Source organism: Schistocerca nitens, chromosome 3 (genome assembly GCF_023898315.1).
Source record: "Schistocerca nitens isolate TAMUIC-IGC-003100 chromosome 3, iqSchNite1.1, whole genome shotgun sequence".
NCBI classification, from domain to species: domain Eukaryota; kingdom Metazoa; phylum Arthropoda; class Insecta; order Orthoptera; family Acrididae; genus Schistocerca; species Schistocerca nitens.
In genome coordinates this window covers 632273368-632287473 of record NC_064616.1, presented here as the reverse complement: position 1 = coordinate 632287473, position 14106 = coordinate 632273368, and the positions used below count along the sequence as shown (strand labels likewise).

The window sequence follows — 14106 nt, the reverse complement described above, 5'->3', positions numbered from 1 at the left end:
TTTTTTTTTGTAGGGGTTGGGGAAATTACCCACTTACTATATCCAAAAATTCATCTAATCTAAACAAGAATACTCTGTGACTGTCTTTGAAATAAGGCTACAGAAAGCACAACAATAATTAAAGCAACAGCATTTGTCTCCAGAATGAAATTTTCACTCTGCAATGGAGTGTGCATTGACATGAAACTTCCTGGAAGATGTGCTGGACCAAGACCCAAACTCTGGACTTTTGCCTTTGGAGGCAAGTGCTCTACTGACTAAGCTACAAAAGCACAGCTCTCGACCCGTTCTCACAACTTTACTTCTGCTAGTACCTCATCTCCTACCTCCCAAACTTCACAGAAGCTCTGTTGTGAAACTTGCAAGACTAGCACTTCTGGAAGAAAGGAGGTAAAAGCTGTGAGGATGGGTTGTGAGTCATGCTTGGGTAGCTCAATTGGTAGAGCACTTGCCCACGAAACGCAAAGGTTCCGAGTTACGAGATTCTGTCCAGTACACTGTTTTACTCTACCAGCAAGTTTCATATCAGCACACACACTGTTGCAGGGCAAAAATCTCACTCTGTAAACATCCCTCAGGCTGTGGCTAAGCCATGTCCCCACAATATTCTTCCTTCCAGCAGAGCTAGTCCTGCAATTTTTGCGAGAGAATTTCTGTGAAGTTTTGAAGGCAGGAGATGAGGTACTGCTGGAAGTAAAGTTGTGAGGACAGGTAATGAGTAGTGCTTGGGTAGTTCAGTCAGCAGAGTACTTGCCCACGAAAGGCAAATGTCCCTAGTTTGTACCTCAGTTCGGCGAAGTTTTAATCTGCCAGGAAGTTTCAGCGTTGTCTTGTTTCTTCAGCAGAACATGACTTATATTGTAGGTTTGTAACTTTAGATTAGTAAATTGCATGTTGCATTGATCAATAATTGTGACATCTCCCTATGAAATGGAACAAGCCAGTTTTGCAATTATTAACACCCTCTCAGAGAAATATACGGCAACATGCTGACCATTTGCAAGATTGTCTTAACCTAGTTTTTACACACACACACACACACACACACACACACACACACACACACACACACACAGAGAGAGAGAGAGAGAGAGAGAGAGAGAGAGAATATTTTTGAAGTTAATTTTACCATCTTTTAATCCCTTTACATCACTGGGTATGCACTCAAAAGGTTATAGCTGAATACTTCTCTCCTTTCTGTGTCCCTCCAAGATGAAGAGATGGAAATCATCTTTGCAATACTTCTATGCAGTGCTACAATTCCGTCCCTCTTTTCTCCACAGCAGATTGCAACATGAGAGCTGTTGCTGATATTTAAATTTTAAATCAAACAGTTTACTGCATCAGTTACTAATTTAAGGAACAAGCATGCAATCATTAGCATTTGGCACCATTCATCTTCTCTTACAACACGATACACTGTCGATAAATTACTTGTCTAGGTGCAGAAGTTATTTGTTTTCCTCTCCAAGTACAAAAGGAATGTAATTTTCCTCATGAATATGATACTGTGTGACACACTGATTTCGTGTAGTATATATCCTGGAAATCTCATATTATCTAGTACAAACATGCTAACAATACGATTTCAACATTTCAAAACACCTTAAAGAAGAAGTCAGAGTATAAGATACTACCAGTCAAAACTACCATGTGTATTATACAAGATGTCCTAAGCAGTACGCACCCTGCCAGGTTATATGCACAAAAAGTACATCAACCTTTATGTGCATGCAGCACATCATTTTTTTAATTAACAATTGTTGGTTACACGGAAGTATTTTACGTACGAGGGGTATTCAATACGTAATGCAACACATTTTTTCCTGAAAGCAGGTTGGTTTTATTTAGGATCCCAATACAGCTTATTATTCCCCATTCTTTTGGCTACAAAACCCTAGTTTTCAACATAATCTCCATTCGATGTGATTGCCTTACGCCACCTTACTAGGAGGCCAGTGACACAAGTACTTGCAAGTGCACAGTCAGTTGAATTTAGTCGTGTCAGTAGTGTAGTGTAGCTGCTAAGGCTGTCAGGATAGGAAGCATTTCTATGTTGTACTTATTATGCTGTAAAGCAAGTAAAGCTAGGCTCAACTAAAAGATTAATAAGCATGGTGGTGTTTGTTTGCCTTCATCCCAACTCTAAATCAACTTGTAAAGCCATTTAGAAGGGATACACCTATATATACTCTGAAAAAATGGCAGTTTTCTCACTGTAAGAGGTGGAAGAAGTGATAAGTAACAGAACAAAATTATAGGGCCCACAGGGATCAAACCCCAAGAATTTATATTCATAGTCTTGAACTTAGCCCATAGAGCCACCATGGCACATTTCCACACCAACTCTTAGTAAGTTACTTATCAAGTAGAAAAATAGAAACTGCTCTGAACCAAGGGAACCAACACTAGTTTAGAATGCTGTACAAGAAATAACCAAAGAAAATGCAGTGACATTCTACAGGATGTCCCAGGAGGAATGGTCAGTATTTAGGGATTTGGCACAAAAGCTCATTTCAAGCAACAAACTTCGTATGGACATATGCCCTATTCCAAATGGTTTCTGAGATAAAACACATGTAATTCATTCTTCTTTTTGGGCTGGTGGCCTGCACATATACATCTTATCCATCCAACCTCTTTGACATTTTATTCTAGCCCAACTGCCCTCATTGCTCTCAATCTCTTGGCTCGGGATGTCTTTCTGCCATTAAACTAGCCCATTGAATGCCCAGTTGCTCATGGTGTGTTGTGAGTGACGTAGCGGGAGGGACTGAGAGAATATCAAAGAAAAGCACCAGTTAACTGTCCTTGTACGTGCTAGCTAAAATGCCACAGATCTACACTAATGAAGAATATGCAGATATGGGGTATGTTTACGGCTTCTGCAATAGTAGTAGTACTGCGGCTGTCAAAGAATACTGTTGACGCTTTCCAATACGTCAAATTCCTGATTGTAGACTGTTTATCAGACATGAATGTCTTAGAATACGCATTTGTTAAAATGTATGGTGAGATCTTCACTAACTGCTGTACATAGGAACATGCGTAAACCTGTCAATGTACTGAATAATACAGGAAATACATAACAATGTACATTAAATGTGTTCTATCTCAGAAACCAGTTGGTATAGGGCATACGTCCATATGGATTTTTTTTTTTAGTTCAAATGTTCACTCCTGTCATCTACTTAGCCGCACGGCAGGGCCATCCACCTCTTCCCCCAAATTCAGCGAGTGCACACCCACGTGACGTCAAATGAGAAAACTGTCAGCTGCATGCTTCCACACTGTGTGTGGAGTGAGTGATAGGGAACAAATGCTGATCATGCTGGTTCACCATGCAGATGCAGTGCTCTAGCCTACACTAAGATGATAGGGAGAAGGGAAGCAAACTGTCCAAATAGTTTTGGATTACCCTCAGGACTTACAAACTTTGTGTTTTCTGTATCAGAAACCTCCTTCTAAATACTCACAGGACACTGTCACAGACATCCACCTATGTAACATAGATATAACCCAACTTCCATTCTCACTGCTGTTCACTAGAGCTACTGTGTGTGTGATAGTGAATGGAACAATTCTTCTTGCATACACTGTACAGTTTGTCAAAATATCTTTTAAGAGTCATTTCAAGCTTACATTGTGTGAAGTTGCCTGCTGAATTGGCGTACACTTTAACACATCATTTGAATAGTCAACCACTATCATAAGGTACAAAACTTTGAAGATTTTTTTAATAATGATTGACTTTCGTAAAAAACAGCAGCCGACAACCACTACCCACAAATTACGGCTTGTAAGTATGCTGAGGAAAACGCAAAAGAAGTGCTTGCTGCTTGTTTGGGGGCAACTGGAAGAATGTGTCTAGCAAGACAGTACGCTATCATCCCCACACTATCAATCTAGCCTCTGAGCTTCCATTACAAAGAACAGTACGAACTCTCCAGCAGCTTGATATGCAAATAATGTGTGCATGGGAAGATGTGGAACAGAACTGGGATCAATGGCAGCAGGTTTTTCTTCATCAAAGAGCACCAGATTTGTTTGATGCATGAAGAGTAAGGAGGTTGCCACGTACAAATACATGCCTTCCCAGGGGTTCAGGTGGGCCAATCATGTTTTGGGTTTGTATTATGTAATGGAAGCTGAAGGCCTCCCATACAAATCAAAGGTAATTTGAGGGCTGTGCTCTATGAGGACACTATCCTCCAAACTAGTTTCAAGCATTTAAGATGATAAAGCAAATGCATCCAACACCCACGTCATGAACACCTTCCTCCAGGCAGGAATCAACAAAATCAAATAGCCTGTGGTACGTTTGTCCTGTTGCCTTTGCATTTAAGCCCACAAATGTTCACAGATTTACAGGTGGCCTAAAATACCAGGTGGATGTAATTAAAGTGCAACTACTCTCAGAGGTCCAGTGTGGGCTGTAATTATTGTGTGGCAGTGACACTTGGTAGATATTCTAACGCATTACTGCGGAATCTATTTAAGGTGGAAAGAAATTTGTTCCAATTTTGGCCACCAGATGCAAATCTGGTGCTGTGAATGCAAGAAAGATGTATAGAAATGTTTCCGTATGTAATGGATCAGGAACGGGACATGGGCAGAATAGATCAACCAAGTGAAAAGGCATACTGTTGTTGATATTATTACCAGTCGCTTACACAATATGTTCAATATGAGCACCAGAGATGTCGACGCCGTTCAGTTTCAGATTCACACCTGGTGACCAAAACTGGAACTAATTTTTGTCTCGTATAAATTAATTCTGCTGCAACACATTAGGCTGTCAACCAAGTTTCACTTCCATACGATAATTACAGCCCATACTGGACCTCTGCAAGTAACTGTGTTTTAATAATAACCAACAAGTATTTCTTGAGCAGTTTAGGTAGAAATCAATATATCAAAATTCCTGTGGTTCTCTGATTTTGATATCCTTCACCTTTATGATAGTTTACACTCTGGAGCGGACGCTTTAATGTTGGATGCTGGAGTGTAGAGTGAAGTCAACATTCTAATTCATCCTGAAAGTGTTCAATTGAGGTCACGGTGTGACTCTAGGTAGGCCGGTCCATTTCAGTATTGTTGTTGTCCACAAATCATTGCCTCACACTTGCTGCTTTATCATAATGTCCGCTGTCACGCTGATACAATCATGTTAATATCCTTCAACATTTAGTTTTTAAGTGGAATAAGGGGTCCACACCCCAACCACAAAAAACACCCCCTTACCATAATGCCACCCCCTCTGTACTTTACTGCTGGAACTACACATGATAGCAGATAATATCCTACAGCCGTTCACCAAACCCAAACCCTTTCATCAGATTGCCACACGGTATAACCTGATTCATCACTCTGAATCACTTGTTTCCAGTCATTCACTGTCCAATGGCATCACACTTTACACCACTCCAAATATCACTTAGCAGTGGCTACAGAAATGTATAGGTTATCAGGAACACTCAGCCATTGTATCCCATTCTCGTGCACTGACATTGTGCGAGCTAGACTGCTAGTAGCACATTTGAACTTGTGGGGTGATGCATTTCACATGATTTTATGCACTGACCCTCCCCAATGTTCAGATGTTCCTTCATGTTTCCACTTCACAATTGTGTTTAGTGTGCCATCAAAGTTCAGCAGAGAAGGAACACAAACTTGAACAAGAGAAACAAGGATGCTGTGTCGGATGCATGGGTGGCAAAATACCACTCTAGAAACAGGGGAGGGGAGGCTTATTGGAAGAATACTCCTCATTTGAATGTTTAGTGGAAGCTCTGGGGGAGAAGGTAGTTCAGTTATTCTAGTCCTGTACCAGAGAGTTTAAAGAGGGTTCCTCTTTATGGTGGTTCATCAGGTGTGTGAGGATTACTATTTGCATGTGAAGATAAGGCATGGGAGATCTGTTTCTGGACAAGTTTGGGAGGGTAGTTTCAGTAGGCAAAGGCCTGGGAGAGATCTTAAGCATATTAGGTGGACTGCTCGTCACTGCTAATGTGTTGTCAACAAGCTGCCAGGATATATGGGAGGGACTTTTTGCTGTGGAATTGGTGGTAGCAGTTGAAATGGAGTTGTTATTTGTGAATTTTATGATTGATGTATACAGAGGTTCCTATTACAGCAGATGGAAGGTGGAGGTCAAACCCCAGTAAGATGGCTCACTGAACCATGGAAACAAATGAGGAGGGTGAAGTTCAAGATGTAATGAATGCCTCTCAATGAGGAGAGAGATTTAGACCTTTCGGTAGCTATAAATTCTACCTCCAGTTGGCATATGAAAAGTTTGGCATAGGAAAGCACCACGTAAGTATCCATCCATAGCAGTGTTGTAGAGTAGTTGGTGATTCCTGCAAAAGAGTAGTGCTACGTGAGGATATATTTAGTCATGGTTACCAAGGACATGGTCATGGGTTTGGCACTAGCCAATAGTTGAGAGAGGAGTGTTCAATTGCAGCAAGACAATGGACACTGTAGGCAAAGTAGAAAGAGTTGGTATTAACAGTGACTTGTAGAGTGGCAGGTGATAAAGGGACAACGACAACGACAGGTGAATGTGATGGTTCTGATATGATTAACGCACTATAAAAAAGTCATTAATGCCAGTCCTAAAATATTTTGAGACTAGCGTGTAGTTAAAATGTTTAAAAGTATATACCAAAAGACAATATCCGTAGCTGAACACAGATCAGCTGGTAAACTGATCACGGCCCATATATTTGAATAGCACAAGTACCACATACGTGACACAGGACAGTGCTCTTTCAGGAGGCAACTTAGAAGCACTTCATCTCTCACCATTGGCGAATGGGAAGTATGCCACACTGACTTCACTGAACAAAGTTTGTTCATCAATCTGAGCCACTCTCCCTCCTTCAACACATGGTCAGATGTCTCAACAGCGAGGTGACTTGATCTGAGCTACTTTCACTTCCATTAATAAATGGCTAGGTGCCTCAACAGCGAGATGATTGCAAATAAGGGGATATCGCACTGTGCCACAGAATTTTGTATGCACTCATCCTTCGCTGTTTCATCTATGAAACACGCACCCTGGTACCCAGCAAAATCACTCCATCTTCCTCTCCTCTGAAAGCAGATATCAGACAGGATTAACAGAGTACATCAAGAAAGTTCAAAGAAGAGGAGTATGTTTGTAATACTGAGAAATAGGGGAGAGAGTGTACAGAAATGATATAGGATTTGGGATGGACATCATTAAAACAAAAGCACTTCTCATAATGGTGGAATCTCCTTTAACCTGACCTGATGCAGATCACACACACTCGAGCGGCACTCAAGAACTGGTTGCACTAGCATCCTATATGTCTCCTTTACAGAGAAACCACACTTTCCCAAAATTCTCCCAGTAAACTGAAGTTGACCATTTGTCTTCCCTACCACAATCCTCACATGCTCATTCCATTTCATATCACTTTGCAGTGTTACACCTGGATATTTAAACATTGTGATGTTCCTATGTGTCCACATTAACTTAAATTTTTCTACATTTTGAGCTAGCTGCTATTCATTGCACCCACTACAAATTTTGTCACTTAACTTCGACACCTTCTGATATGTCACAGCACCATCAGCAAACAATTGCAGATTGCTGCTAACTCTGCCTGCCAGATCATTTGTGTACAGAAAATAACAGCGGTCCTCGCACACTTTCCTGGGGCAATATGGGATGATACCCTTTTCTCTGATGAACACTCATTGACACAGACAATATACCAGTTTCTATTACTTGAGACGTCTTTGAGCCACTCACATATTTGCAAACCTTTTCCTTATGCTCATACCTTTGTTAACAGTTTGCAGTGGGGCACATATCACATGTTTTTGGAAATCTAGAAATATGGAATCCATCCTGTTACCTTTCATCCATAGTTTGTAGTACACCATATGAGAAAAGGACACACTGAGTTTCACACTAGCAGTGTTTTCTAAAATCATGCCGATTCATGGACAGATACTTTTTGGTCCCACAGAAATTTATTATATTTGAACTGAGAATATGTTCAAAAATTCTGCAGCAAACTGATCTTAACAACATTGGTATGTAATTTTGCAGGTCCATTCTGTTACCCTTCTTATACACAGGAATCACCTGCACTTTTTTCCAGACACTTAGGATTTTACACTGGATGAGAGATTTGTGGTAAATACAAGCTAGGTAAGGGGCCAATGCCATAGAGTAGACTTTGTAAAATGAAACTGAGATTCTGTCCAGACATGGTGACTTATTTTTTTCAATTCTTTCAGTTGTTTCTCTACAACATAGATGCTTATCACTGTCTCATGGCCAAACAACAGTGTGTCTGTAGGATTCTCGTACATGAATAACTTCACTTAGCAATTTTACGTAGGACCACAATTTTCTCCGGTTCTCAGTCAGATCTTTTGCTAAAGTACAATGGTGGTAGTTGTTGTATGCTTTGTGCACAGTAGTTGTATGCTTAAAAAAAAAAGATCTTTTCACAGATGCACGAATCTCAACTAAACTTTGCATGTGGTCATTTGCGGGTCCTTCTGAGTGCAACAGCCTTTGCTTCCTCAGCGTTTTCCGAATTTCATTGCTAAACCAAAGTGGGTCTTTTCTGTCCGTAATCCACTTACTAGGCACATACTTGTCTAGAGCATGATTTACAATCTGTTTAAATTTTGCCCATAATTCCTCTACGTCCATCTTACTGGAACTAAGTGATATCAGCTCACTGTCTAAGTGAGATGCTAACAACTGCTTCTCCTCTTTCTAGCCGAAACACTCACCTAACCTTCTCGAGCGAGCGAGCGAGCAAAACAGATAAAATAATGATAATTTAAGGTTGGATCCCTCTATTGATCCCCAGACTCACTCCCAGATGTAAATGAAAGCTATTTATAAAATCCCAGCCTGCTAGTACATGTGGTCTCCAACAATACTGTTGTCATTGGAGGAAACTTTAATTGTCCAGCTATCAGTTGCTGCAGTTACAGTTTTGCAGACAGTGTGTGTGACAAGACATCTTGCAAAATAATACTAGTTCACTCACAACAGAAATACTGAGATGACGAAAGTCATGGGATACCAATATGCACATATACAGGTGGCGGCAGTACTGCATACATAAGGTATAAAAGCAGTCCACTGGTGGAGCTGTCATTTCCACTCAGGTGATCCATGGGAATAGGTTTCTGATGTGATTATGGCCACATGACGGGAATTAACATACTTTGAACGTGGAATGGTACTTGGAGCTGGACACATGGGCCATTCCATTTCAGAAATTGTTAGGAAATTTAATATTTAGAGATCCGTAGTGCCAAGAGAATGCTGAGAATACCAAATTTCAGGCATTACCTCTCACCATGGAAAATGCAGTGGCCGATGGTGTTCACTCAACGACCAAGAGCAATGGTATTTTCGTAGAGTTGTCAGCGCTAACAGACAAGCAACACTGTGTGAAATAATCACAGAAATCAATGTGGGACATACGACAATCACATCTGTTAGGATAGTGGGGTGAAATGTGGTGTTAATGGACTACAACAGCAGACAACTGACACAGTGCCTTCATTAATGACATCACCTGCGGTGTCTCTCCTGCGCTTGTAACCATATCAGTTGGATGCTAGGCAACTGGAAAGCCATGGCCTCGTCAGATGAGTCCCAATTTCAGCTGGTAAGAGCTGATGGTAGGGTTTGAGTGTGGTGCAGACCTTACGAAGCCATGGACCCAAGTTGTAAACAAAGTACTGTGTAAGATGGTGGTGGCTCCATAAAGGTGCAGGCTGTGTTTACATTACATGGAACCAACTATTGACTGGAAATGCTTATTTTGGCTATTTAGGGACCATTTGCAGCTCTTCATGGACTTCCTGTTCCCAAACAGCAATGGAATTTTTAGGGACGATAATGTGGCATGTTACCAGTCCACAAGTGTTCGCAATTGGTTTGAAGGACATTCTGGGCAGTTTGAGTGAATAATTTAGCTACCCAGATCACCCTACATGAATTCCATTGAACATTTATGGCACATAACTGAGAGGTCAGTTCACGCACAAAATCCTGAACTGGCAACACTTCTGCAATTGTGGACAGCTATAGAGGTAGCATTGTTCACTATTTCTGCAGGGGACTTCCAACAACTCGTTTAGTCCATGCCACATTGAGTTGCTACGCTGTACCAGGCAAAAGGAGGTACCACACAATATTAGGAGGTATTCCGTGACTTATATCACCTCAATGTATATCAGCTCTGATGGCAACAAATAGATCTGACTTTATTTTAGGATTTTCAGGTTGAAACTAGTATCATTGACCATGAGGCAACTGTAGCAAGAATAATTACCATAGTACAAAGAAAACTAAACCAAGTTTAGAAAGATAACTGACCAAGCACTGGATACACAGGTACTTAGCAGAACAGTTTTTGATGGGAGCGGCCCTCCATGGTAGACAGTCAGTGTAAAGAAACTGCTACAGGAATCGCAGCTACTTCACTTCCTGGTGGATTAAATTTGTGTGTCACACCAAGACTTCAAACAAGCATGGTTCATGACCCACCATCATAGCTTCACTTCTGCCTGTACCTCTCCCCCCCCCCCTCCCCCATCTTCCAAACTTCACAGAAATTCTCCAGCCTACTTTGAAGGACTGGCACTTCTGGAAGAAAGGATATAGTGGAGAAATGGCTTAGACAAAGGCTTGGGGATAGTATCTAGAATGAATTTCCACTCTACAGTGAATTGTATATCTGTTTGGAATTTCCTGGCAGATTAAAACTGTGTACTGGACCAGGACTCAACCTGGCTCCCTTTCCTTTCAAGTGTGAGTGAACTATGTTGTTAAGTACAACTTAAACCCCAATCGTAAGTTTCAAATCACCACACACACTGCTGAAAAGTTGAAAGTTGTTCTTGATACATTACAACAAGGGTAAAACAAAGTATAGAGCTATTAATGAGAAAAGCTACAGGAAAACAGAATTTGCAGATTAGTTAGTCCCTCTTTAAACACAGTCAGTCTACAGAGGATGATATCATCATCTTCATCATCATCATCATCATCATCATCATCATCAAAGAGGGTAGTAATGGTGGTAGTGCTCATTCGTCACCACTGAGGTGGTGATGAATTACAAGTGACATTACAGGTCAAGTACACTATCTCATCAAAAGTGTCTGGGGACATGAATACAGGGACTGCCCATCCTTCGACTTTATGATGGCTTGGACTCTGCTGGGGATGTTTTCAATTAGGTGTCTGAATGTTTCTTGAGGAAAAGCAGCCCATTCTTCCTTAAGAACAAAAACCAGAGAAGGTAATGACATTGGACACTGGGGTCTGGAGCGAAGTCGATATTATAACTCTTGCCAACGGTGTTCCGTTGGGTTCAGGTTGAGACTAAGGGCAAGCCAGTCCATTTCAGGAATGTTATTGTCCATAAACAATTGCCTCAAAGATGCTGCTTTATGACAGGGAGCACTGTCATGCTGATACAATCAATCATCATCTCAAACTGTTGCTTCACTATATGCAGTGCACACTGCTGTAACATATGCTCTTATCCATCCATGTTTAGTGTTAAGTGCCCTCATACTATAACATGACCTCCGCATACCACATTGCTGGCACTACGCACGATTGCAGGTAACGTTCTAAAGGCATTCGACAAACTTTAACGCTTCCAACAGATTGCCAGATGGTATAGCATAATTCATCACTACAAATCACTTGTTTCCAGTCATCCGCTGTCCCATGGCATCACTCTTTACACCACCTCAAGCATCGCTTACCACGACTACAGAAATGAGTGGCTTATGAGGAGCTGCTCGACCATTGTATCCTATTTCTTTTTAACTCCTTATACACAGTATCTGTGTTAGCTGGACTGCAGGTAGCGCTCCTGAAGTCACAAGTGATTCCTTCTGCTGATTTTATGCTATTTTTTACAACCACCCTCCGCAATGCTCAATGGTCCCTGTCTGTCAGTACACGAGGTATCTGGTCTTGGTTTAGATGTGGTCGCTTCTTTTTGTATCAGTTTCACAATCACATCAACAAGTCAATTTGGGCAGATTAACACGGGCTGAAATGTCCCTAATGGATCTGTTAATCAGGTGACATCAAATGACTAATCCATGTTCAACTTCCAACCAACCAATTCTGCCATTACTGCTTCTTTATTGATAAAACAATACTCCCTTCCTCCTTTTACACTAGTGGGTCGGCCTCTCGTGACATCTTGTGGTCAATTCTATATTACATAGGGGTATCTAAGTACTTCTGACTAGGGGTGTCTAGGTACTTCTGACCAGATAGTGAATTACTTACTTACATTTTTAAATTATAAGTTATAGTACAAAAAATGAAAGATGACTTAAAGCACAGAATTTTGAACCCACGACATCCTTGTCTGTAAGTAAATCTCTAATCAGTGCTCCAACTCTCCAGCTCAAAGTAGTAAAGTGCTCGAAGGTGATAACTGTTGACCGTGATTTTTTCAAAAACTAAGGCCTTGTGACCTAAACCATGTATGCACACATTTAGAGGATCCAAGTATGATCACCTTACCCAAACAGGAATACCATTCTGGAGTAATTTATCACATCAAACATTATCTCTGCACATCATGGCAGTTTTCTGTTGCACTCATGAGCAGCCTAATATGGAGAGCTTTTTTGCATTTGTCAATTGTTTAATAATTAGATTTCTGGCACTATGAATAAATTCATCTTTGATCACATCATCTACAACAACATCTGTGAAGTAATTACACACGTGTATGCAAATGTGCCTCTTGAGTGCAGTTATACGTATGAAAAGGATTGGGGAAAAGAATGTATGATGGTGCTAAAATGTTAAAAACACTTTTCCTGGGTTATGTGGCAAGTTTACACTGTTCATTTTTTCCAATATTTTGCACATATTTTCCACATTTGACTTATGAAATTCATAATCTAACCTTTTCCTGACTGAAATATGCATTTCACCTCATTCAAGAGAAAAAATAAATCATGTATTAAGGCAGGTTACACTTGATGATAGACCCACAGGATCCAAAATGCATCGTGTGTTTAATAAAACACAAAAACTTGTGACTGAAGGCATTTTTTAATTTGTACTTTCATTGGCGAGTTATGTCTGCCATTGCACCATTCATACTTGCACCATTCATACTATAATAGCCACTGACAATACAAAGTCAGACACCCAAATCACCTCACTTTGAATCCAGCCACTTTGTTCATTTGAGAATGTATGGTTTGTGCTGAGGGAAAAACTCCTCAATTATACTCAAAATTACAAATATTTTTTATTTTTATAAGCAGTACTGTACACTCCGTGATGTGACTCACTCCTGTGTAATATGGTAGCAATTCAAATTTATTTGAGACACTGCAACTTTTTGTGCTGTCAAGTGTACATGCTAATGGCTTTGCAAATGAAACACACATGTACATTAAAATGATGGCAAATTCATTAACTATCGTGGTACAACATAACCCACAAATAGAGCATACATACACATCTTAAGATTAACAACAAACCAATTTTTATTACAAACTTTTATTTGTGCAATGTGGAAGTTATGACTATAGTATACACTTTCAAATAATCAGTTACCCCTTTTGTACAGAAAAAGTATAACTTCAGTAAAACACTAGCCACTAAAATAGGAACACTTATGTTTCACTGATACTATGTTGAGATCTATATCATCATAGATAACAGTCATCCTTACCTGCAGGACATACATAGAAAAATTGAATCCCAAGTCACATCCATATGTACTTTTCAGAAAGTCATTGAATTTGTTAGTGAAATCAGATGAAACTGATATATCTGTAAACATGCGATGAAGTTTGTTTGTGAATTCGTAACCACAAGCTTGCTGAAACAGACCAAAAGAAAGGATATATTAGCGATGCAGCACAGTTCTCCCCATGTTGAAAATAAATTCTTTTCATGCATGTTTATAACCTCACTTTCAGGAACTGAGCTTACTCATTTACGCACTACAGTTAAGAGAAACAATGCCCTAGAACTACAGTACTGGTTTATAGTGTAAAATTAGTCCCTTTTTATGAGCAATATGAAGCATA

At 40.2% G+C, this 14106-nt stretch overlaps 1 protein-coding gene across 2 annotated transcripts in view; it reads right to left on the bottom strand.

The window, feature by feature from the left end:
• The window catches only part of LOC126248575 (cullin-2), a 190678-nt gene that overhangs the window by 78028 nt on the left and 98544 nt on the right, over positions 1-14106 (bottom strand). For both annotated transcript variants that reach the window (XM_049949681.1, XM_049949680.1), the window contains exon 10: positions 13746-13895. In XM_049949681.1, the coding sequence (XP_049805638.1) occupies positions 13746-13895 (150 nt within the window). The remainder of the gene's footprint in view (positions 1-13745; positions 13896-14106) is intronic.